Here is a 27,618-nt window from a genome sequence, read left to right on the forward strand (position 1 = left end):
TTTTTACAAAAAAAACCACTTTCTTAACAACATCTATTCAAACATTTATGCTTCACATACAAGATTATTGATTAAATTTTGTTCTTTACCTTTTTTTTTCTTTTTTTTCTTATTTAAATAATTTTCTTTTCTTTTTTTACTCTATTATGATTCTTATTATAAACTATATTTGAATGTTAATTGTACCAGACAAGTCAGTCTCGATCTCAATTACCGATCGCCCGAATCAAAGAACATAAGAAATACAGTAAGTAGCAACAATTATAAGTAACATTGAATGAATCAATGTCATCCTAGAATATGCAGAAATAATCGAATAACTGAAATATACATGATCCTGGTATCAAGGAACCACTATATGTATAAGTTAATAATTGATGTTTGACCCATAAGGGTCAAGACTCATAAGTCAATGCTATAAATATAAATAGAACCTCTTGTGAATTAGTAAAGTACGTTTTACCATTTTACTAAAAAACACTCTTAAACTAGAGCATTTACTTTTTGCAGGTAATCTCAAACCGATCGAGCATCAACATTTGAAAGAGAGAGACTTTAAATAACCAGGAGATCACCACCTCGTCAACAATTATATGTTCAGTCACAAGTACTATCTGGACTCCTCAGCCTTTATATATACATTCATGATTTCTCTTGTTCTTAATAAAAAAACAAATATTCGATAAATTTGAATTAAAAGAATGAAATATATGCATATTGGGTTGTATTTTTAATTTCATATATTATCTTTAAAAAACAGTTTTTTAAATTATATTATGAAGTTATATTTATATTGACGTCATTTATCTTAAAATATATATAAACTGATTTTATATATTGACATCATTAATTATAACTATACAAACTGATTTGATTAAAATTAAGTCAAATAAGATTAGAAATAAAGTCTTCCACCTAATCCACCAAGCCCACTGATACACTTTTTGTGCAGACTGGTCATGGCATCCTAGCCAAAAATAAAAAATAGGCACTACAAATATTATTTACCCAAATTAAATGCATTATATCTGTTACCAAGAAGAACAAAATCGATAAGTCTATTGGGTGGATAAAAAATATTAACCCCGTTGACTATAGCCATCCGTCAAAAGACTATTATAATGTTTTCCAAAAAAAATCAGTCAAATATGTTCTAAAATTTTCAATTAAAAATTCAATGAAATAATAACTTTTCTGGTGCAAAATATTTTTGCTTATTTAAAATTTATTTATTTATTTTCGAAGCAGATGATATAGTTTTGAACAAAAATTCTTTGATACTACCTTTTTATATACATTCACTTGATAAAACACTAATTTTTGAAATTATAAGTTGAATGTAAGTAGAAGACAGGAGTATGTAAGTAGAAGACAGGAGTATGAAATTTATATTACCTTAATTTTATTCATTTAATCCCAATCATCACAGTCATCAACATTAATTTTAAATTATGGTGAAATTATAAATGTCCATTTCATTTCATTATTCTAAACAGATTAAACCTCTTTCGACTCTTACCAGTTAAATAATTTTATTTATGTAATTTCATTATATGAGTAGAGTCAGATTGTCTCATTATGGGCCCAACAAATCAATACACCATAACATTAATCTCAACAGGTTATTTTATTTCCTAAAAATACTCTGTCTTTATCACACTTTTACACCATTCGATATCTCCTCTAATATCAAGCAACCAATTTTTATCAAACATCACATTTGAATTAATTCAACAAACTATTCAAATACATTCGTTAACTCATTCAATTTTAAACTCATATACATTCTACAACATCTATAATATCTATAATTTCACATTTCAATCTCAAACAAATTCCATTTCAATTATCAATCAAAAACACTTTCAATTCTTAATCACAAACACTTTCAATAACTTATTCACTTTAAAATCAATATATATTATTCAAAATTAACCATTTCAGTCAATATATCACTTTACTCTTAGAAAAGACAATCCTGCAAGCAAAATTTGATATTGGTGACTACGTCACCCCCACGTCCAGATCTTTTAACCCAGTATTTTATCGAAAAGAATAAGACTAGTTTCCCTTACCTTTACTTAAACAAATGTTCACTAAGAGGTTCAAATCTATCAAAAACTTAGATAATTAACATGTACCACAAAAATTTGATAAAAAAAAATCTAACTATATCACTAAGATCTTAAGCTAATAGAGATTCACCCTGAAGTTAAAAGATTTACATGCAAAGCATAGACATATACAACCTAACAAGTTCAAAATTTGTCTAAAAGAGAAGAGCAAAAATAAACTTACTCTATCTGAGATTTTGATTGGACAATCTAATAGTATTCGTTGTCAAAAGTCTAATGACCAAACTGACGAGGGAAGAAGTTAGAATCTTAGAAAAAAAAAAGATTTTTTTTTTAAAAAAAAATATTCTTTTAAAATAAACCTAAATATCTAAATTTTTTATTTATATACTCTTTTATTTTAATAATAAAATATTCAATTATATTCTAATGTTATTTTGTAATCCTTAAACTACCTTTATATATACATTCACTTGATAAAATAATAATTTATGAAATTATAAGTTGAATGTAAGTAGAAGACAGGAGTATGAATGTATCATTACCTTTACTTTGTTTTATTGTGCCTCGCCATTCATGAGTACCCATAATTACCTTTATTTTATTCATTTGATCCCAATAATCACAGTCATCAACATTAATTTTAAATTATGATGACGTCTGAGTTTATAAATGCCCATTCCATTCCATTCCTGCAATCAACAAATATCGAAACAAAAAAAGGAAAATGGGAAAAAGTAGATCTTCCACACCCACGATCCTCATCGTGTTCTTCACGGTCTTGGCAGTGTCGTCCGCGTTGGACATGTCCATAATCTCGTACGACAGAACCACCCACGCCGACAAGACAGAGCGGAGGAGCGACGAGGAGGTGAGGAGCATTTACGAGGAGTGGCTGGTGAAGCATGGGAAGGTGCCCAGTACCCTCGCCCTGAAGGAGAAGAGGTTTCAGATTTTCAAAGACAACCTGAAGTTTATCGACGACCACAATGCTGAAAACCGGACATACAAGGTTGGACTGAACCGGTTCGCCGATCTTAGCAACGATGAATACCGGTCCAAGTACCTGAGAACCAAGATTAACCCTCTCAGGATGACGGCGAAGCCAAGTAACCGTTACGCTCCGCGCGTGGATGACATCTTGCCGGAATCTGTTGATTGGAGGAAAGAAGGTGCTGTGGTGAGAGTGAAAGACCAGGCAGAGTGCGGTAAGTACTGTACTTTTTCTATTATTATATTATTACATTCTTTCTTATTCTCTGTTTTCCTTCCATTACCCTATTTATATATTTTCACCAATAGTTTATGTATTTTTCTTCAGAACAGTTTTTATTAAATATAAGTATTTTAACTTTAAATAATATTATATTTCGATATCGTATTTTTTTAATTATTTGATGTTCTTAATATAATAGTAAATTTTGTAAAGATGAAAGAAGACTGATTTAAAATAGTCATTTTCTTAAACTAGTTGTTACGTCAAATTAGATTTGAAATTAAAACAAAAGGGTATGTTTTTGAAAGGAATAAAAATTAAATGTAAATCCTTAGTATATAAGATTGGTATAAAACACATGTCTCATTTCTTGTGATGTGGCATTTTTCCAATTTTTACCTTCAAATTATTTTCTTCGTTGCAGTTAAAATTAGTGTATATATGCTTTATTTTGCTCCTACACTCGAGTGAAAAAATGTATTTTGTGTAATATCTAAGGCGTCAAAGACGAAATTAAACAAGAAGCAAACTTATAAATCTATATTTATAGAAGATTTCTCAGTCTCACACCCAAGAGTTCTTAGATATTAAAGTCTTCCATAATACTTTTCTTTATAATTGAACATACATATTTTTCAAGCTTCTAAAGATTTATGAGTCATAGCTTATATTGTAAATTTATTTAATCTAGTATATTTTCATTTTCATTTTCTTATCCTAAAACCTTGGTAAATTTTGAAAAAAGTTTTGGATTGTATTTCATCATAGCTTTCTTGATCTTATTTTCGATGTTAGTGGAACCGTGTATGAACTACTTAATTAAGACGTTACTTTTATTCTTCATACAGAGGTTGCTGTCTAAGTTATTGTTTTTTTCATACAGACGGTTGCTGGGCATTCTCAGCAATTGCCTCAGTGGAAGGGATTAACAAGATAGTAACAGGCAATCTAACTGCATTGTCAGAGCAAGAACTGTTGGACTGTGACAGAACAGTAAACGCAGGTTGTAGTGGCGGACTTGTTGATTACGCCTTTGAGTTCATTATAAACAACGCTGGCATTGACACCGAAGATGATTACCCCTTTCAAGGTGCTGATGCTATATGTGATCAAAATAAGGTTAGTTTCAACTTTATTATTTGATAAATTGGTTAATGTTTCTAACAGTTTATTTGTATATTACTTATATACTTTTTTTTTTTACTTTAGCAAAATGCGAGAGCTGTTACAATTGATGGATATGAACGTGTTCCTGCCTATGACGAGTTAGCCTTGAAAAAGGCAGTAGCAAATCAACCAGTGAGTGTTGCCATTGAAGCATATGGCAGAGAGTTTCAGTTATATGAATCGGTAAGTTTCTAATCAGTTTTCTTTGAAGATTATTACCTACATTCTGAGTAGAATGAGTTCATTAAAATTAGCAATGCATAGAGAATTTTGTTCGGTTCTGAAATAGAAATCAACGTTAACATTGCTTCCTGATTACTGGCTTCATATAATGAATTTATTTGTCTCAATTTTATAGGGTATATTCACAGGAGCATGCGGTACTTTGATAGATCATGGTGTTGCAGCTGTTGGTTATGGTGCAGAAAATGGAACTGAGTATTGGGTGGTGAAGAATTCATGGGGTGAGAAATGGGGAGAGGAAGGTTATGTAAGAATGGAACGCAATATAGCAGAAGACAGTGCAGGGAAGTGCGGAATTGCGATCCTGTCATATTATCCCATTAAGAGTGGCCAAAATCTCTCAAACCCTGTCAACTTCAGTAACCCAACTTTACAGTAGGAACAAGATGAACTTGAGCAAATGATGATCAACTGGTTTTCATTTTCTATTTTTTTTTAATCTTAAAAAAAACAAGACCACATATGTTTGGCAATGGAATACCGCGACGAAATAATGATTTGTCATTTCACTTACTGTTGGCGATGCATTATATATGATATAATTCTCAATCAAAATTTCATACTTTAGTGGATTAATCATTTACTGAAGTTGGGATAAGTTATTTATGCATGTTAGTTTCGAATTCTAGAGTAATAAAGTTGGATATTTTAAGATTTAAAGTATATTGTAAGTTGTAACTGTTAAAGTAATTGGATTTTTTTTTTAAAATTTAGATAACATATAGTGCTAAAATTCGAACTAGATTGACGAGAGGATCGAATTCTGACCTACTTGTCTTTTTTTAGATTTTTAAAAAAAGAAGGAAAATTTTTAAATTAAAAATATAATTTTAATTTTGGACTTATGAAAAATAAAATAAATATAGTATTACTAATAAAATAAATATTATTTTAGATTATGTAAATAAATGTGACATATAAATTATTATTAATTTAATAGTTTTTGTAATTTTATATAATAATTGATTTTTTTAATGTTGAAAAATATTTGAAAGGAGTTTTTACATATTTTTAATAATATGAGTTAAGAATTTATCATTGCAGTAAAATTGTTTTGTAATAAAATCCCAACTATCAAATTCAAATTTCAAATTAATCCCAAATTTTAACTATCATTATATTAATTGATTTTATACTATTTTTCAATTGATTATAATAAAATTGTTAAATAATTTAATTCATTATAGTAATATATTAATGTTATAACAATACTAATGATATAAAATTTTATACCTTTCTTCTATCTTTCATTAACTTTTTGAGAAAATTATTATAATAATAATAATTTTATTCTCAATTATACTACAAAATTAAAATTGGAATTATACTCAATTTTTCTTAAAATTTATTTATACTGAAATTAACTCTTTTTTTTTCTCCCAACCCAAATTACAATTAATCTCAATATTTTTATTAATTATTTTAAATTAATTTTCTTTATTATATTTTTTTTCCTTTCCCTTTTTTAAGAAAAATGAAAAAAGAGAGTTAAAATTTGGTTCAAAGACTCGATTTCTGACTTGTTTTTGGCGTGAGAAATTATTATTTACAATTCAGAATTCGACTTTTCAAGAACTGAATTATAAACTTACACAATAAACCAATCTAGTATGGGAAATAAAGTATGTAAGATCTATCTAATATTTTTTTGGAATTTGGTTTATTTTGGTAAAATAATTGAAAGGTTTTTATTTTTCCCATTGTTTAATAGTTGTTTTTTAGGTTTTGTATCTCTAGGTAAAAACTTTTTGTAGGGTTAAAAATTCTTTACTAACCCGCGAGGTTTGAGTTGGATGTTTTTAAGAAACATTATGTTTATCTTCTGTAATTATTTTGTTTCTTAAAGATTTATTAAGCCTTGAATAGAATGATAAAGCAATGTATGCAGGCACAGTATATTTGGGAGGTGATGGTAATTCCTGACAAGAATATCTAAGAAAGTGTGTCTGTGAGAGTTTGTGTAGACATGAATTCACAGACGTAAGTTTGAAACGGAGAAGTTGTGAAAGAAACAGTACAGTGTTGGGGACCAGGGCTCAAATACTAATTGTCGCCCAGAGAAGCTTGACGTTGAGTTGCTGACTTCAATTATCACTCCCTTCTTTCCTCTCCTTTTCAACACAGCCCCACAAGATGGAACACCACACTTCAAACCATACCCTACTATCTCCATCATTCCCCACCACGCTATTCTCATCTCATCTCATCCCTAACCCCATCCTTCCTTCACCATCACTAACCCTTTTTTCATCTTAATACCATCTTATTTCCCCTTTAATTTTCAATTATTAGCTTTCTAGTAGGGAGTTAGGCACCATCAATATCTTTTTCACACCATACAAAAAGTTGCACAGCTTAATCAAGTTCTGTTCTAGATAATGTCCGCATTGCATTCATCATTACATAAATGCGGGCAGAAAGAAACACCAACAGTCATCGCTATGATTGGTAGATTGTCGGCCACCAATAAACATACCACAATACATTCTCGCCACGACACAAAATAAATAGTTAACTATTTTCTTAATCTATGCTAACTACTCTGATTAAGAGTTATTAAGTTCCAACTTTCTTCCACCTAATCCATGCTACTTGTTCAAGGAACCAACCTTTCCTTTGTGATCGCCGTCGTGGGTAGGATGAAATTCGCAGTCCTCAATCTTCACTCTCTCAATTGTGCTGCTTTGTGTCCCGGAATTGGGGACTTGATTGTGCAGTGGGATTCCAGATGGTAACTTCGATAGCAAAGCTCCAAAACTGCAAGGCATGGTTGGTAATGATAAAGGTGGAGAACCTGAACAAAGAGATGGGCCTGGTGCTCCACTTTGAGGGTTGTTCCAGGCCATATCATACAGAGGCATTCCATTGCTTTCTGTGAAACTGGGCTTCACAATGTATGGATGTTGGATGGGTAGGTATGGTCTTTGAATACCAAATACACCCGGTATGCTTTGAAGGTAGCTGAATTGTCTTTGTATGCTGATCACCAGATTCAGGTCCTCTGCAATCTGAACAACTTTGTGGACTAATTAATAATATGGAGATTTTTGCAAAAATGGGCAAACATTAGGGGTGAGAAAGTGATGCACCTTGTTAAAGGAACCCAATTGCACAACGCCTTCTCTCACTGCTATTATGACTATACTCTACCAAAGTGAATTATAATTAATTGTTAAAGTCATTAGCTTTTTGTATTTTGTGTGGAGCTTGCGAACGAATTTTTACCAACCTGAATGCCTGAATTGAACTGAGACTCCCATGCCTTTGGTTGCTGTTAAGTATCGTCAAGACAAATACAAAGAATATTAAAAACAGAGAGAAAAGGGTCGAGAAGCATTAAGAGTTAAGAGATATGGGCGAAATGTTAAGAAATATATTACACATTACGCTTATTTCTGTTTATAACAATGACTTCTCTTACAGGCTCGACTGAAGTGTTCCATGTAGCAATATAGCTAGCTTCACACTCATTGTTGTGACTCTCATTGTAAACCCATTTGTGACTGTTATCTGCAGCAGCTTTTCCCACGAGTCTGCAGATATATAGAGATAAAAAAAAAAAATTATTTTGCCCCTCTTGCTTCACCTGAATTTTGCAATGCTACTTTTGGAAAACAGAGGAAAAGATAATGAATCTTCTTATGGCAAGAAAATGTAAAGGTAACGTCGACGCTCACCCCTCTCCATAATTGTAAACCTCATGCGACATTTTGAAGAATAAGTCAGCTCCAAATCTACGGTTCAAGTAACCACTACCACTCTTCCTCTGTTCGCACTCGTTAAAATCGCAGAACCCATCTTCCCAGACAAGAATCCTAACCAAGGAAACCTTCTTTCTGTTGATCAAAAAAGAACTACCAAAACGAAACATTTGCATAGTTGCATACAAAATTACCAGTTCCTTTTGTTTCCTTTGGAGAGATCAAGCGCAGTTCCTCCAAATTCCCACCTGTAACATACATGGCAAACCAGACAGCACAAAAACATTTTGAGTTATTAAATTTGTTGACTAACTTGTGTATTGGTTGTAGTGTTTTACATTGTTGTATATATGTATATAGTAGATGCATTAGTTATGACCTTGGTGGAGGAAAGTTTCGAGGCAATATCCTCCAGAAGACAGCATAAACCCACTTAGACGAAGTGGAAGAATTGGAAGAAGTGGAAATGGTTCTGAGGGTCTGCTGCAAGAGACAGTTAAGCAAAGGTAATCCACTTTCCATCTTCTACGGAGGCGAAGTAAAGAGAGTGGGAAATGAATGGGAGCAACAAGATTAAAATTTAAAAGGCAAAATGCAAACAAAGTGACGATGGTACCCACTGGCCTCTTGCAGCCACCAAAGTGGGGTGATCGTGCTCCAACACACACACACACTTGTAAAAGACAATTCAAGTTGTTCTAATTTTACAGTGGGACCCCAACCTTAACATTTCCCTTTCCACTTTCGATGATTGGTGAAGGCATTTATAACAAAATTTAAATCCTAAGCGTGAATCGGTTAGAGTTATGAGATGGTTCCTTCTCTTGTTACTTTTTAACTCAATGCATGATCTCCCTATACATTCACTTCCTTCCAATTCAGCTGCGTAATGAATATTCAACACTTTACCATTGTTTCTTCTGTTACACTACAACTGTACACAAAACTCATAAATGAAACTCTATTCACTGAGGATTTGGATCCTCTATTGTACGGGACATGGTAGGACGAAAAAGATACAAGAGAAAGGATAACTGCATGTGTTTTGATATTTAGTAGTTTCAAAACAGTTTTATCCCATAATGTTTCTGCATATTAATGTTTTTTTATATAAACTATCACCGATTCCACTCTAAAATAATATAAGATTTTGAATAATGGCAATGCATTGTAAAATTTGAGTTAACGAAGACATGTGGACGCAATTTCTATGAACCAATTCAACAACAAATTGTACAGGTATATTCATAATTCAATATTATATTTACTACATTCTTAGTGTTTTATAGTTTTATAGGGTTATATTATTCCTTAAATGTTTTACAATTAAGTGAGTTTTTCTCAAATATACTTAAAGAAAGTTTATGCATAGGGATACAGTGTGAATAAGAATGAATAACAATCCTAAATAACATTTAGATACTGTTTAAGGGTTTTTTTTTCAAAGAGAATATGGTTTGATATAACTCATTTTTGATTTATGAAACTAATTCATTTATTTTATTTTATTTTCAGATGAAAAATAAATCCCAATCACGTAGTTTTCTTAGGAAATCTTGATTAAGACCTAAGCCATTTCTATCAACTGTTAGTGTTTTATAAATAATTTAAAAATTCACAAAAGTGTTACACTAGTAAATTGTATAACGAGAATTTAAAGAGCCTGCCTTTCAAAAAGATTTGAGGAAAGTTTGATGTGTGCTTCTTCCATAACTCCATATGTTCTTATTCATAAGTTTTATAATTTCAAAAATACACTATCTAAAAGAATTAATTTCGTAAGTTTTTTTTATAATATATGGTGTTTCTTTTATGATATTATGGTGTTTCGTGAGTTTTTTTTTATGATATTATGATGTGGTGTAGTTTATATTACGGATTGTGTAATTAAAAAATTTATCAGATTACGAAATTCAGAATTATTGAAATGTGTGTATTTTAGTTTGTGCAATTGAGAACCTCTTCTTCAATTTGAAAAAATATTTTTATTAGTCAATCCATAATGCAATGTTTTATTCAAAATTATATAATTTGAAATATTTATCTAGATCTAAGAGCAAGTTATAGATTATACAATTAATTAATAAGAGAAACACATTTTAATTAGTTTTGAATTATGTAATCTATAACATATTTCTAAATTATAGAATTTGAGGAAATGCTACAATCTAGAAAGTGTAAATAGAAATAAAAAACATTTTTGAACTATAGAATTCATAATGTATTTTTTAAGGACAAAATAGTATTTTAATAAGGGGTGCCAAGAGAAGCTATAGAGGTGTAGGAAGAAACAACAAAGTTTTATGCTATGGAAGTTTTGTATCCAATAGAATCCAACACTGTAATGAAGGTAAATATAAACCGTATCAAGTGGGTTTAAATAGATGTATTAATGTAGAAACCGTAACAAAATATATCAATCATATTTTAGAAACAAATTTAAATTTTAATAATTTCAAATAATATTTTAATAATTACTTATAACGTTTTAAATTCGTTATTTTCTCTAAGCTATCAACCATTCTATTTCTTTTTATCTTTCACATCTTTTTTTTACATTAGAAGCTTTCATTTCACAACATTTTTCATTATGAAAACATTTTTAGGTATTTTATTGAAAAACACGCATTTTTTTTAATTTTTCTTAAAAAATACTTGTAAACTTTAAAAAATAAAATATTTATTTATTATAATTTTAAGCATATAAACTATGTGGTGTGAGAAAAAGGTGCCGGGTTCGTCTAAAATAAGAAAAGTTAAAGAGTGCCTTTATCTCCCAATGAAATATTTTGTTTTGAATAAAATATGATTATTTTCAGAAGCTATATAAAATAATGAATAGAGAAGGACACATGATATGGTTAATGTTTTTTTAATAGGATAATTACATGCGACCGTTAAGTATTTGTAACTTGAGGCTAGCAAAGTTTGTTAAGTTCCCTTTTAATTTTTTAAGTACTCTTTTATCTTCCCAATAGATAGAAATAATATATAACGTAAAAAAAGACATGCATAAATTTTCAATTGAGGAAATTTCATTAACATTCATCATAACTAAATGTAATTAATATCATATGTGTGCTAAATTTAAACTACTACAATAAACTTAACCCATAAATGCTTAAGTAGTTTGCAAAAGGTCCTAAATTCTTATTTTATTGACCCAGCTGTACATGAAAAAAAAAATTAAATTTATCAGAGATGAACGGTTTGTTATTTATAGAAAAAAATATTATTTATATACTAATTTAACTTTCATACTATACCATTTATATTATTTGATAAATTTTTATTTATTTCTGACAAGTAACCCAAAAATAAATACTAAACTATACCCATAAAATAATCAGTTGTAAAATCTAAGTTGAGTGACCTTCAGTGTAAAGATCTCTCGTCCTACTATTAATTACTTTATGATTAAGGACAATTTTATTACAAATGTATTACAAGAGTGAGAGTGTAAAATCATACATGTTATTAACACGCTATGAATAATGTCAATGTCCAAAGATTAAGTTCAAGGAATGATCTTGATAAATATAAATATTAAAAGTTCAATAATACTATTAAAGTAAGTATTTTTTATAAAAATAATCATTTAATTAATTTAATTTTGACTAGGACGGGAAATATTGAATGACTATTTAAGAACATATACCTTTCGATGAATGTACATGTGTGGATGTCGGGGCCTAAGTAATGTTTATCCACTTGATACACAATGAGTTGTCGTGCTGGTAGTCTCCAAATCCTTCGAAGCTCTTCCTCTCCTACGTGTGTGTTCCGTCGGTCGGTGAGGTACCTGCAATTGCACTTCGACGTTCAAGTAAGTGCTAGTGTTTCGTTTTGTTCTCTCAGGATATGAAAAACATACATTTCACCCCTTCAGAAGTCTCATTTATAGGTTGACTTAAACCTTCACTCGCGTGAGCCAGTTTACTAAAACATGTGTAATGGTCATCAGATAGTGTGTAGTGACTTCCTAATCGGGAGTGTATTTAGAAGCGAAAATAGTTTTCTTTTTTATTGGATAGAAAACCCTGGGAGAGTGATCTAATTTATTTATGATTTTATAAATGGTGAACCCATCTTGGGTTGGGGCCCATCATGGACCTTGACTGTGAGCCGTTACGGGATTATGAGGACCAATCACCACAACACCATAAACCAAAACCCATAACCCATGGCCTCTCCTCTTATTCTTAAACAGGCTCTCCTCCTTCAAGCTTGTTTCCATAACTACCAACGCTTCACCGCCGGAGCTGTCGCGGCGCGTCACCGGCCGTGGTGCAGCCCCGCCGCCAGCCTATCGTCGGACGAAGCGGACGAGAAAACCAAATTCGGCAGCATTAGCAAAACCTCCTTTGCGCGGAAAGCTCAGTTCCCCTCAAGCCAGTCGCGGTGGGAGGACGACCCTGATTACCGTAAATGGAAGGACAAAGAAGAGGAGATTCTGATGGACATCGAGCCTATTGTTATGCTCGCCAAGGACATTCTCCACTCCGGAAGGTCGCTTCTGAATTTCATTTCTACAAATATCTCAAGTGGATTTTGTTTATTTTTTTAATATATTATGTGTTCCACACACTGCAGATACATGGATGGAGAGCGATTGAATGTGGAGGACGAGAAAGCGATTGTTGAGAAGCTTCTTGCGTTCCATCCACAATCTGAAGATAAGGTTGGATGCGGTCTTGAATCCATTATGGTAAGCACTCAGACTGAAAATGTGTATGTTGCGTACGTCGTCGTTTTGTATTAGAAATGCTACTTTCTCTGTACTGTGATTTGACTGTGTCATTACTTTGGTGGCTTTACTATTTCTTATCTTTTTAGTTTGCAACTTCTGATTGTAGTAGTTGTTCTAAGTGCTTGTAATTTGTAACTGGTTAGAAACTACTTAAAAATATTCCAATCATGCAATTTTTGCTGTTCCTATATCATACTATCGCAAATGGCAAGATCGTATGTTTCTCACCCATTTCATATTTAAGTAAACGCCTTTTAACCTGAATTAAGTTACACGTCTTTGATAGGCACTTGTAAGACTTTCATTTCATCATGTTTGGTGGCTTGATTACACCCTTGGACTATTTTTTTTCCTTAGGGAGGGGTGTATTAGTCACAAGTCACATGATATCACTTTAACAAGGATGTCAGAGCTTAGTTTGATCACAGTGGTGATTGTACTGTGAGCAATTAGAATCTGCATAAAACGGTAAAACCACGGTTATTTGACCTGGCAGGTAGACATCTGGTCTACTTCTGTAAGATACTGAAATCCATTGAACGTTCTCCAAAACTGCCAGTAAGGTTTCACTCAACTGCCAAGATTGAACAATGTCCACTAGAGGGTCCTGGGTTCATCCTTTCTGGTTCTCTTTTGTTGAAAGGTCATTTGTGAGTACTACTGTAAGCCTTTGCTCAGTCATCTGGCTTATCTTATCCTTAGAATAGGGTCTCTTCTCCCAAACTTTTTTTTTTCTGCCAAAGAAAACAAAACCTATCTTGGCTCTTTTCATGTTGGTTTAGCACATTGTTCCTTTAGTTACATATTATCACTCTAGGGCTATTTTAGTTTTTTCTTTTCCACTACTTTGTCAATGATGGTGTGTGAAAGTGGTAGGAAATTTTTCCTCTGGATTAGCACGGTAAGCTTTGTTAGCAAAGGACGAGAGTGGAGAATCCAAAATATACTTTTAATTTGTTTGGCTAGAACAGGTTGGCCACTCTCTCGTTACCCTGACTTAATAGGCCAAGTATTATTCCCTTCAATTTACCCATTGTTGTTACTATTCAGGGCTTCTAGACAACAACTAATCCAGTTCTTTGAACCATCCCATGGCTTCCAAATTCACCTTATCCTCACATATATCTAACTAATCTTTTAGTTTTGAATTAGAGAGGACAAATCCAAATGATGAATCAATGATATTAACCCTTAGCCTTCTAAGCTAAAGATGCGGGTTCGATTCTCCGTCCTTGTTTATATTCTATATTTATTCTATTTAAATCTATCTTTTTCTGATAGAATGAATTTAGAATTCTTAATAATCTGTATATTCTCTTCCATTAATCCACCCTAATCCATCCAGACTCATTAAATCCGAACCCCTTCCCTTGATGTCAAATGTAGCCTTTTTTGATACTTTGTTACTAATAATAGATAAGTTTGTTTGTGAGGAAATTTTAATCACATGATAAGGCAGACATGCTTAAATGTTTTAAACTTAAATTCAGGCCTTTCATTTGATTTTTTTCAACTTTTGGTTATTACTAATTGTTGGCTGGCTACCCACCTTAAACAAACAATTAAGGAAAGTATATAGACGAAGATTGTTGTTTCAATTACCACTCATTATCAAGCTTTTGCAAGTTGAACTAACCGTGAGGATAGGTGTAGATCTAGATATTCCCAAAGAAAGAATAAAATGCGACAATGTAGTACAGTGAATGGAAAGCAAGACATTAGGAAACATGCAATATGAAGTGAATAGTTAAGTGGTTAGGCATTAATTTTATATCATCTCAATATTCTTTGATTACCGCCAATGCTTTCAAGTATCATTCAAATGCACTAGAATAGGTAGAATCCAATAGTTTCATGAAAACACTGTTTCTTTTATTAGAATCATATTTCCTTATACAAAACTCAATTAAAGAGAAACAATAGATTCTAATCCCAGATATCTGAAAGATATAGCTCCTAATCCAAATCTAGTCTTTTATCCAATGAACAAATTCCATTGTAATTCAAAACCAAAGTATCAATTTAGTGGTGATCAATCAAAGGAAAACATTAATAGCAAAATTAGAAAGAAACATAGACTGAATAAAATTGATCTAAACTCTAGAAGACTAACTCAATTAGACAAAGTCAAGTAGAATTCATCCTTAATTAACCTAGGGAAAGTTAGAAATACATGATAAAATGAACAAAAAGAAGGAAAATAGAGATGAGACAAGGATCACGATAACTGTAAGAGTTAGTCCCAGGATGAGGCTCCACTAGAAGATGGAGTATTGTAATTTGGAGTAACTTCCTGAGCAAAAGAGTTCGAAATTCAGGTTTGAATTGTGTTTTGATATTGTTATATTTAAAGTGTAATTGCTTAACAAAGAAAAGTCATCATCGACTGATTTTATCAGAAAAAGTATCAGACTGTTGTGGGCAAAAATGTTAGGCAACTATAAGAGATAAAGACCTAGTAATGACAAGCTTGAACAGATTTTGCATGGTTAGAAGTCTTCACTTAGCAATCATATGGAACATGGGATCTTAAAAATAAAGAAAATTTAAGATAAAATTGTGATATCCTTATAAAAGCCAAACGAACATTTAGTAGGACTCTTAATACTAATATTTATCCTCAAATACTTCTAACATGTTTCTGAGATTTATAACTCACCTAAAGAGATGAGAGCTTGTCTCCTGATAATAACTGATAGTGTAAAATCTACATTTAATTGTCAATAATAGATTGAAAGGTCTAAGAAACTCTCTACATGACTGCTACAATTATAGTTCCCATCTCTTTTGTTTTTGATAAATTTTAGTTCGAGCCTTGTTTATGCTAAATGTCTAAAAGCTGGAATTATGAATTGAATTTTTAAATAATTGATATTTGACCCTCCATTCATGTGGAACAAATTGGTGACCCAACTTAAATGGCTGCTTGATTTCTTCTTCTTCATCATCACTAGGCCAAAACTACAATATGCAAAATGCTAGTTAATTTGTAGTCTGTTGAATAGTAGTTTCCATGAACTAATACTGTATATATAAAATTGTAAATGATGCTTTTTTCATAAATCTTCAAATTAATGTAGAAGTTATGTCTGAACCATGTTGGCATAAAGCTTCGGCCCCTTTATCTACCCAAGTAAAATATTAGGTTTGATTGTACTTTTAATTTCTTTAAACATTTTCCCAATTTAATTGCAAAGTTTTATCCTTTAAGTTTTCAAATTGTTTCATGCAGCTCCGTTTATCACCTTGTTATTAAAGAGATTTTCTTTTGATTATTGGTGGCATTGTGCAATATCATTTTATTGTAAACAAAATCATTGAAAAAAGGAGTTCTTCGTAAACCAGTTTGATTTCTTGCCAGCGAAAAAACAAGTTGTTTTTATGGAACTCATTGCAAAACTGACATAGGGAGTAATTTATAATTAGTATAACTATGTGGACAACGTTGTAGAAATTAAAACAAGAGTAAAAATCAAATTTTAGTGAAAACAAGAGGATTAAAAGTGGACTTAAGTTAAAAAGTTAAAATTGCTACACTATGCTGTTCTGTCAGTTTTGTGCTTCGTAAGGTGTTAAGATTTTTCATTCTTTCTTACTTTGTCTTTTATTTTTGTCAATGCAAACGTATTTTGAAGGAGCTGTTATCTTCTATTACTGTCTACGTTACCTCCTCAGCTAGATCAAATGTACTTACTATTGCACCTCTCATTGATAATACATTAGGTATATTTGTGTGGATCTTTGTGAATTGTCAGGTATTCTCATTTACATTTTAGCAAAATAGATATACTTTTATTCCCTTATTGGCTTGGTTATGTTAATTTTGGTCAAATCTTGTTTATGCTAATCGGTTCTTGCTTAAATTATTCCTGAAAGTTTGTCTTCCAAAACGCATTATTGTAGAATATAACACTTCATATTTGGATTTCACTTTATCCTTTACAATTTACTTTCATGTGATTGATTTGATAATCAATTTTGAAGACAAAACCCCCTCCTTTCCAATTAAAATTTGGTAAATAAGGTCAATAATCTAATAAGATGTCCATGTCCTTATACTTTAGAAGAGTAAAATCCTTTATCTCATTTTATTTTTAAACTAAGATCTCCAATGTTTTTCATATAAATTTCCCATTTTATAAAAATTTACATGATCTGATCTGACCACAAGATTGGAACTTCAGCCATTGTTATTTTTTGGATTTTTTTGTCGATGATCTGCTTTGGTTACACTCCAAAGCAGACAAATAGCGCAGGATATAAATATGTGACTTATTTTGTTGTAGGTTGACCGCCATCCCCAATATCGACAGTCCAGGTGTCTTTTTGTTGTAAGAACTGATGGTGGCTGGATCGATTTCTCCTATCAGAAGTGCCTTCGGGAATACATTAGAGATAAGTACCCTACTCATGCGGAAAGGTTTATTCGACAACATTTTAAGCGTGGGAGTGGTTGATGTATATATAGTGGAATTTATTTACTTTGGTGTGCTCATTGCTTTTTACATATGCTTTCCCCCCTAATTGCTCTCTGGCCTACCTATATTGTCAATGGTAGTGGATAGTCATTGATTGACTGTGATATGGAGCTTATTATGAAAGAAACAGAGAAAATTATTGAAATGAGCTTCAATTTGTTGACTTGTAAGTTTTGTAGAACATTTTATTGCCGGTGCAAATTGGTGGTTAGGTAACTGTCTGGTTGGCAGTAAGGAATGGAATTTTGATGTTTAACGACCTCTAATATTATAAGAAAATTACTAGAATTCAATGTCATTTTATAGTCTGACCATATTTTTATTGTTGCGTGGGCTTCAGCATTTGAATTTTAACCCCGTACTTTTTGGAGGATGCTTTCAACCTGAATTTGGATTCATTCCCAGAGATTCAGATAATCACCATAACGAGGTAAAAAACACCCGGAACCCGGAAACTTCTGTAAAGTGAGGGGGAAGCCTAGGGTTGTACTGTGTACCAATTCTGGATTATGGGTTTTTATTTAGGTGTCCTATGTCCAGCTATATTAGTCACGGGAATGGTTGAGATCCGACATGTACATGTCAATACTCAGCAAGGGTCAAGCTCAACTAGGTTTTCTAGGACTCTGCACAAGTCAAAACGGAGAGAAAGTTTGTCTGGCTGCTTTGGGATTTTTAGCTGAATATGCATCTAAATTCCAAGACAATTATATTAGTATTGATAATAAGTCAAACACTCAAAGAAATTTGCTCCCTATCTGTATGACCGGTAATACAATTTCCCCCAGGGTAATTTGCTTTATAACTCTAGACGCTGGGTTCTTTTTTATATTGATGAACTAAGGCAAAATAAGGGGTTGTGTGTGAGGAATGAATGAGACTTCCATTCTCTATTAAAAAGTTATATCCCTCTCTATGTTAAATGATCATTAAGAGTGATATATTTTTGTGTTTTTTCCATTAAAGAATATAATCAGTGTGGAAAATTCCTTATTTAGATGAAATCACCAAGGGCTTAGAACCAATGGCTACAAACTCAGGATATTTCATTCTAACCCATAACAAGAATTTAAAACTTTAGCACCAATAATAGGAAATAACATAGCCCTACGGTCTCCAATCAAGCTACCAAGCTCTTTTGTCTCATATACCTCCCATACTCCAAATATTGCTAGCAAGGATAGAAAACAACGTGATCGACTACCTACTGTGGTCAGAATGGTGGGGTCCAGTCACTCGGATTTGGTAGATTTGCAGTATAGGAGGCTAAGATGGTGGAGGGAGGTTGGGGATAAGACAGAAAAGGGTGTTCTTTCACTTTATAAATAATTGACACAATATGGGGGGTGTTTCGCTTAGATACTTTTTATATTTTAATGAGCATTAGATATATTATGAGTATGGATATTCTTTTTTTTGCTTCAGGTACGAAAGTTTGATTTGGTTGTGGGTGTTGACCCAGTGACTTCAACTCAAGAGGGGAGGTAAGTTTGATTGTGAATAATCTTTAAAAACATGCAAAACTTAGAAGAAATAATTTCAATAACCAATATGAGATTCATTTCACAATACCTAGATGGATGTAAAATCACTAACGCATTGATCAGATAGCAAAATAATGACTGAATTTATAGGTTCAAATCAAATGTGAAGGATACACCTAAATTTACTACTTCGTTGTAGGGATGCCTGATAATGACAAACCGTTGGCGAAATTCACAACCTAGAGGCAATCATTTGAAAACATCAATTTGCCTATTCATTAAAAATATATTTGTGCGAACCGACTTCTAAGATAAAAAAACCATTTCTAAATTAAAATTTATTTATGTATAAATTAAAAATAAAATTCTAAAAATTATGTACAAGAACTTATAAATTAATTCAGGTACTAGTTAATTTTAATAAAGATTTTTTTTTTATTGAGAAGTTCGTGCAAAAATATCTATATCTTTTTTGGAAATGTTTGGAAATGACCTTGCAGCGGCTGATTAATAGTGGTACTAATTCCATGGTTAATATGTCATTTAAAATTTGGATAAACTATTAAAACTAACTTCTTCTTTTCAAAACCTAAATTTTTAAAAAAAAGCCAAAAACTGCTTAATATCTCAGTTTAGAAACCACGTGGTTCAGCACTTCAGCAGGTATGATCGTATTTTCTTTTCTAAAAGGGGTTTCCGAGAGTAATAGCAGTTGTCAAGCTTATGAAAACTAAGGGAGTATATCACAGTCTGACATACTAATGTAAAAACACATTATTTAGAGTAAAAATGGAAATTTACTCAAATTAACTTGAATAATATTTAAATTTCAAAACGCAGGTCACGTATGTGGAATCGATCGTCAAACACTATCCTTCAATCACTCACGAATCATATCATGAGAAGGTAATTTCTTTTTCTGCATTAAGTTTCCATAATTTTCTATTTGTATATGCAAGAATAGCAAAAGCTGTAGCGAGAAGAAGAAATGTATATAAAGTGAAAAATCTCTCATAAACTTAACAGAGTAACATGACATCATTAAGACAATCAATATGGTTATAACTGTGATGTCACTTACCAAAACCCTTCTTTTTCTAACCTGCTGCAGACTTATGTCAAGTCATAGATTATGATCTGGGTGTTTTGCCATTTAAATCAAGCAAATTAATATTATGCTAATCAAATGAAGTTATTTATTCATAACAAATCCTTTTTTTGAAACTTGTTAAACCTAATCAGCTAAAATTCCTCTTTATCCATGTCCACTATGTGACATATTTATTTGGTAAAGTTGCAGTCTAAATTTTACTTGTAGCCTTTGATATATTTATTTGACAAAGATCTTTATCCCCTTTAAAGCAGTTAAAATAGATTCGGTATTAATCAGGTCGAGACACAAAAGGTAAACAACACAACTTTATAAACAAATTAAAAAATTGTCATAATTATACACAAGACTTTGTAGGAGCTTAATTCGAATTAATAAAAAATACTTGATTATTTTTATTACATGCAATTAAACGTAGGTTTTGTTTAGACAACTTTTTCTATAAACAATTTTAATAGAAAAGTTAAAAATATAAAATTAATTTTCCTGTGAACTAAACTCAATTCAAGTGTAAGCTAATTTTTTACAAGAAATTAATTTTTTACGCAAATTAATTTTAATTTATAAAAATATAACTATTTTTATTTTCTTATAAGTACTTGAAACACATGAACAATAATTGAGCTTCTTGAAGCATATGCTTGGGCAACTACTATTTGTGGAGGAAGTGGCCAAATTCTTCTACAATAATGCAACAGTAAACCCTACAAACCTTAAACCCTAAACCCTAATTAGGGTTTAGGGTTTAGGGTTTAGTGTAAAAATTAAAGGTATGATTGATAAAAAATAAAATCATTAATACTACTTTGAATTTTAAAATATTAAAAAATGTTTTAAAAAGCCTTCACGTGAAAATAATTGAGCGAGTACAATTTAATAATTAAATGCAGCGCAGTATTCTGTGTGTTAGATTAATTATTATACTAGAGATGTAAGTACCTATAGAAAATGGTGAATTGATAACTTGTTATATAATGTGATTAATTGTCCGGAGCAATAATGCACCTTTTTTTAGTTTAAATAACAAAATGGAAAAAGCTGACTTGTTAAATTAACCTATATTCATACTGAATTTTAATACTGAAAATTATAAATGTATCGAATTTGTGTATGCACGTTCTTTTTTTTATAATGGCAATAATAAATTATGAACAAAATTCTAATACAAATTACTGAAGCTCTTGCTGATAAAATAAACATTATTACTATTAATTTTTAATTAAAACTAAAACAATTGGGCTTTAATGTTTAAAAAGGAAAGGTGAGAGTTTTTTATAATAGGAAAGAGACAATTCGTTTGTTGAATGGTTATTTTTTATTTTTAGAGTATCATATAAATTTTATTTTAATTAATAATATTGAAGGTGAGAATTTTTTTAAGATCGTAATAATTTTTTTCTAATTCAAAATTTACGAGTAAATTTTTTGTCTGTGTATATAAACAAGAAAGAGATATTTCGGCTTCTTGATTATCTTCTTTTATAAAGGGAGAGAAAAGAAAAATAATTTAAGTGAGAGAAAAGAACATAAAGATAAAATATTATAATTTTCGTTTTGTAACTTTTTCTTTAGTTTCCATCAAATAAAATAAGATTCTTTTTATTTTCCTTTTTCCACACACATTTTCATCTCTCCTATACTTTCCTCCAACAAAATATTATGTAATTAATAAAATATATATACCGAAAAATTCTTCTTCAATAGTAACTTATCGATATGTTTTTGAACAAATCTTCATTTTAATAAATAAAGAAATTTAATATTTTATTTAACAAATAATATTCATATTTTCTTTTCCAGTAAAAAAATTGTGTACCTATCCCTGAACAATTATTTTAAAAGTGTTCTCATGGAACACACAAAATGTAATTTTTTTAAAAATTGTATAAATGCACTTTTAATTTTTTCTGAGTAATTTCATATCATTCTACTAATCTCAGTACTATTTTATGAAATGTGTAAATCAATTGAAAATTGTTACAGTCTATTAAATTGGTCTGTAAAACTATATATTATTCAATTGAGCAAGATATGCACTACAAAAATGCATTAAACTAGTATCTTTAAGTTTTTCTTCAAAATTTCAATATCAAATATGTATCTTTATAAAAATATAACAAATCAAAATAGATATAAGTTATTCCGATGCTTTCATTAAGTTTTTATATCAACCTATATACTTACAAATTTATCGTAATGCAATTCAAATACATTTAACATTTTCAATCTTAAATAAAACATATTCAACAATTTACTCATATCAAAATATACATCTACTTTATAAAATTAATACAATCAAACATTTCACATTTAATCTCAATCAATACACTACTTTACTAAACAACAAATCCTCCTGCAAGAAAATTTAACACTGGTGACCACTTCAGTCTCACATCCATATCTTCTTCTAACATAGGGCTCTAATGAAAATAAAACTAGTTTCCCTTAGATGTGTGCTCACAAAAAGTTTGAATTCTACAAATGTTCAAGGATAAATTTTGGTCAAAAATTAATAAGACTCTCAACTAAGAGGAACTAACGCTGAAGCTAGAAACACCTCGTTAAAAACCTATATCAAAGTTCAAAACTAACTCAAAGGAAAAATGACAAAAATGAGTTTATTCTGTCTAACTCTAATCGGACAATCTTATAGTATTTATTGTCAGAAATCCAATGATAAATTTATATTATAAGTCTGAGGATAGAAGTGCTAAGAAAGTTATAATAAAATTTAAAAAAAAATGAAAAATTGTTAAATTTCAAATAAAAACTGGATAATTGATTTTTATAATTATATATTATTTTTACTTTAATAATAAAATATTTATATATAATTTAAAATATATCACTTTTCCTACACTATTGTCTATGTCTATTCGGCATAACTTTTAAAATTTGAGAGTTAAAAAAGATAAGAGTGAAAATATTTGTTTTAATCTACGAGATAAATTTATAAAACAATTTGAACAACCATTAACAAATTTAAGGTCCCATGAACATAAATAAATTCAATATGTAGCACTGGAAAGAAAAGAAAAAAAAAGTAATGGTAATGAGAATATTATTGGAGGGCTTATAATAGTTTATAGATTTAGCAGCATAAGGATCCAAAAGATGCATGCGAGAGTAAGATATTTGTTCCATTTTTCGGTGGGTATGAATATGATCCTGAGTTAGATATGTAGGTGTAATAGTAGGATCTGTGGAAAGGGTTGATGAGTCCCGATAAAGGGTTTGTTCCTTTATTTTCCTGCTCTGCGATTAAAATGGAAGAAGAAATCAACATCAGCCAGCCACTCTGTGTTCCTTCAGGGAGTGGACATGTCTGACTTTGACCAGTATAAAGTGCGTGTCCCTGTTTTTGTCTTAGAAAGAAATCATACATAGACTATAGCACACTACTTTTGGGAGAAAGTTAGCAAAGAAAAGATCACAAAACTCATAATGATCTTCTCATAACAGAGCCTTAATTGCAAGAATAGACATTGCTTTGGCCCAAATCAATGAAACGCTTAATTAATTAAGCATACTTAAACAGTGGCAAAGTGGTGACATTTGGTACCATAGTTTGGTGCACAAGAGTAAAGAGCAGTGCCAAAAAGGTTGCTTGTTGGGTTAGTGGTGTGCTGGAAACCACAACACATTCCACATTCCACAATCCACAATCCACAACCACCACCATATCTACCATCACCTTTCACTTCCCCTCACTCATTCTGTCTCTTCTCACCACCTTGCACTATCACTCATCACTATGTTTACCTAGCTAGCCCTTTTTTTGTCTGCATTTTTTCCTCTTTCTCTTTATCTGCCCCCCACTCCACCCATCTGCGTTTCTCCTCGGACCTCGAGCCTACCAAAGAGGTATATAGTGGCAGTAGGAGAATTTCAAAACAAAGATGCAAAATAAAAGAATCCAAAAGAAAAGAAAAGAAAAGAAAGAAAGCAACATCTCATCACAGAAAAATTATGGCAGATAGTTAATTACACCTATAAGCATGCTACTAATTTTATTTACTTCTGTCTATGTATGCTGTCGCACCATTTAAGACATGTTTTTATAGCTTCATCAAGTTTGAGCTCCACTAATAAATTTAGTCCATCATAATTAAAAAATAAAGATGGTATTATTAAGTTGGTGTTAATAATTTTGACATGCATGGCATGGCTAAGTAGCTGGCTCTCTGAATCAGTCCTACTCCTACGGTTCGCTGCTCTGTTCCAACAATTTATTGTGATGGGGCAATTGCAGAGACATCTCTTTATCGTACGACAAAAAGAAGAACTGAGTTGTCCTTGTGTTGTGTTATATATTAGTAGTAAATTATGTTGGGAGATGCATACTTCCGTAATTGTCACATTGCGTTATAGTTTTGGGTATCTGAAGCACAGGGAATGATACTCACGAATCACAAATGAAATGAGAAATTTCACCAAGCCCAAAGCCTTTGCATTTAAGTCTCTTTCTAAAATCTTCTTTCTGACTTCTGCCATAGATCCACTGTGCACACTTCAGACGCTAATGCAAAAACCTAAAGTTCTCTTATATATATAGAGAGATATATAGACATACCCAACTTACCAGTTATAAAAGCTGAGGTCGAGGAAAAGTGTTTTTGTTCATCAACTCTTGGTCAAATTTCATTTTGTATTTTTAAATCAATTCTTTTAACTTTTCATAATGCTTAAATGATTGCTTTAATTTATTTAGTTTATAAAAGACTGAGAATTAATAATCATGTCATTATTACGTCTTATTCTTAAATTTTATAGCATTATTTTATCATTAGCATGTTATCAAATCAATTTAACGTTAATAAGTTGTAGTTTATATTGCTTCATTTGTCATTAAGTTAGTCATTTGTATTTAAGTTATACAATAATAAAAGAACCTAAATTAAATTTTACTTTCTTTTCAAAAATATTAAATTGTCATCTATTTAAAAAAAATATATTAATCTTCAATGAGTGATCTTCTCACGGACAGAATTAGACAACAAATATTTCGTATTTTTATGATTAAATTGTTATCCATTTACAAAATTAAAAATTGTCAATTGTTTTCAGAACTATAAGGATTAAATATCTTCGATGAGTGACTGTCTGGATAGAGTTAGATGACAAAAATAATAAAAATCAAATATTTTTTAAAATTTAAACATTCATCTTATTAAATCGAATGAAAACTGAATTTAACTAAAATTGTAAAAAAAAAACACAATTTTCTTCGTAAAAAGAGTGAATGCACGTGAATAAAATAAAATGTTTCACCTATGAAATAGGATGATTCCAGACAAGGACCAGAGACATAACGTTTGCGGGACAAAATCTAATGAATGTAAAAGTATAAAAATTCATAAAAAGTAGTTATTTTTAACTGAAGAAATAGTAATAATATATTAGATATTGAATATTTTTTTAAAAGATCCAAAAGTACAAATGACAACCACTAATTTCGTAAAGTGAATATTTACAAATTTATAATAAAATTTACTATTCTTGCTAATAAATTTTTTTTAACTAATACGTTTCAAAATAATTATGTTACTCTCTAAATTATCTTTTAATAAATAGTAATCAATAACAGTAAAAAAATTAAATAATTGAAAATATAAAAAAGAAAGTATTATATTCAAATAAAGATTGCAACTTAAAAAAAAACTATTACAAATGTTTAACAGGATTTGTATGGTTTGCGTAGCATGGGTGCCCTTACTGGTATGCCTGAGATTAACAACATGATAAGAGAAAACAATAATTTAAAAAAAAAAAAAACACATACTAGCGTGTCTCGAAAATTAAGTTACCAATTAAGTTTGTAATGTTCGTGAAATGAAACAGTTAACAAAAGTTAATATCTTATATTTAATCCTTAAATTAATATAAAAATATTAATAAAATAACTTAATTAAAAATTATAACTATTTATAAATTTTTATATGATAATAAGATTTAACTAAGCGTTTGATATTTATATACAGCAAAATTTACTGGTAATTTGTATATTTAAAATAATTCCTTTTATTCCTATATAAAAACTATTTTTAATTTCTTTTAATGGTTGTGGGTTTAGACAATCAAACTAAATATATTAAAATTGATAGTAAAATAATTTAATGTAGTGTGTCAAGAAATTAAAATAAAATACTCGTCATCCCATATCCAGATCTCTAGGATTCTATTGGAATTTAACACTAGCTTCTCTTACAAGAACTTAAGGAGATGCTCAATGAGAGTTCCAAAGCTACCAAAAGTTTGAAGGTAATTAACCCGCATCACAGAATCATGATAAAAATCTAACTATATCACTAAGGTCCCGAGTTAAAAGAGATTCTCTCTGAAGCTAGAAGGGACACATGCAAAGCAAAGAAAAAAACAACCTAACAAGTTCAAAATTTGACATAAAGAGAAAAGCAAAAATGAACTTACTTTATTAAAAATTTTGATCGGACAATCTAGTAGTATTCACTCTTAGGGAGTGTGATGTGATGATTGATTTTAATTGTTAAACTGATGAGCGAGAAAATCAAAATCTTAGAGAGAAAGAGGAGGAAAGAAAAAAAAAAGATTTTTTAGAGAGATGATGGTTTTTCTACACTAAATACCTAAATTCATATTTATATGTTTTTTTAATTTTAATAATAAAATATTTATGTACGATGTACCATTTTACCACTTCTTATTCTTTCTTATTCTAATGTAGTTTTTCTTGTTCCTTACAAAAAGTATAATTTTGTCAAGAATGTACATGGAAAAATCTTGTTACGGTGAGATAGTAATTTGCCATGAAAACTGGAATTTTAAATGAATATACTAATTGAATTGATATTCCCAAAAGATTTAAAATCTTTAAATCTTCATCGTTGTCTTGTAATCTTAATTTGCATTAGATCACTTCGCAGAGGTCAATAGACAAATTCGAGATTTTAAATGGAGAACACCATCGCTTGCGAAGCAAAGGTAACAAGGTCCATGACAAAGCATGTTCATTTCATAAAAGAATATAAAATAAATAAACATATTCATTTTCTTCGGCCAATGCATTAAAAATATACTATATAAGCATACTAATTGAGAATCCTAGTTAATGGACGATAATCTTTATTAGTCTAACTCACTATCGAGAACTTGCAAGAAATATTTTAGTGGACAAATAGTAACAAACTATAAATATGTTTACTGTTTTGTTATTTATTTTATTTCCTTAAAATTTTAATTCATCTTAACTTGATATGGATTTAGAAAATAAATAAATATTTTTATGTTATCACAATATGACGAGATAATAAAGTTAATATTAAATTTAACCAATCAATTTTTTATTCGAGAAAATATTTTATTCGTTATTTTGTAAAGGAATAAATTATTCGTGTAAGGTTTGATATTTGGAATT

At 30.4% G+C, this 27,618-nt stretch overlaps 3 protein-coding genes across 3 annotated transcripts; 2 read left to right on the forward strand and 1 right to left on the reverse strand.

Annotated features, from left to right (window-relative positions):
• The first annotated feature begins 2,569 nt into the window (after positions 1-2,569).
• Positions 2,570-5,214, forward strand: LOC137821513 (cysteine proteinase mucunain-like). Its single transcript, XM_068626141.1, has 4 exons — positions 2,570-3,283; positions 4,175-4,410; positions 4,501-4,641; positions 4,817-5,214. Exons 1-4 carry the CDS (start codon positions 2,803-2,805, stop codon positions 5,078-5,080), a joined length of 1,122 nt encoding a protein of 373 aa, XP_068482242.1. The 5' UTR covers positions 2,570-2,802; the 3' UTR covers positions 5,081-5,214.
• A 1,833-nt stretch (positions 5,215-7,047) lies between these two features.
• Positions 7,048-9,208, reverse strand: LOC137821436 (protein RICE SALT SENSITIVE 3-like). The gene is made up of 7 exons (XM_068626028.1): positions 8,782-9,208; positions 8,597-8,650; positions 8,379-8,516; positions 8,123-8,234; positions 7,931-7,972; positions 7,791-7,847; positions 7,048-7,709 (listed from the first exon to the last, which is right to left on the reverse strand). The coding sequence occupies exons 1-7, from the start codon at positions 8,922-8,924 to the stop codon at positions 7,290-7,292; spliced, it is 966 nt and encodes a 321-aa protein (XP_068482129.1). The 5' UTR covers positions 8,925-9,208; the 3' UTR covers positions 7,048-7,289.
• A 3,226-nt stretch (positions 9,209-12,434) lies between these two features.
• On the forward strand, positions 12,435-17,928 carry LOC137821479 (protein DCL homolog, chloroplastic). Its single transcript, XM_068626084.1, has 3 exons — positions 12,435-12,911; positions 12,996-13,110; positions 17,439-17,928. The coding sequence occupies exons 1-3, from the start codon at positions 12,586-12,588 to the stop codon at positions 17,607-17,609; spliced, it is 612 nt and encodes a 203-aa protein (XP_068482185.1). The 5' UTR covers positions 12,435-12,585; the 3' UTR covers positions 17,610-17,928.
• The last annotated feature ends 9,690 nt before the right edge of the window (positions 17,929-27,618 follow it).

Source organism: Phaseolus vulgaris, chromosome 9 (genome assembly GCF_000499845.2).
Source record: "Phaseolus vulgaris cultivar G19833 chromosome 9, P. vulgaris v2.0, whole genome shotgun sequence".
NCBI classification, from domain to species: Eukaryota; Viridiplantae; Streptophyta; class Magnoliopsida; order Fabales; family Fabaceae; genus Phaseolus; species Phaseolus vulgaris.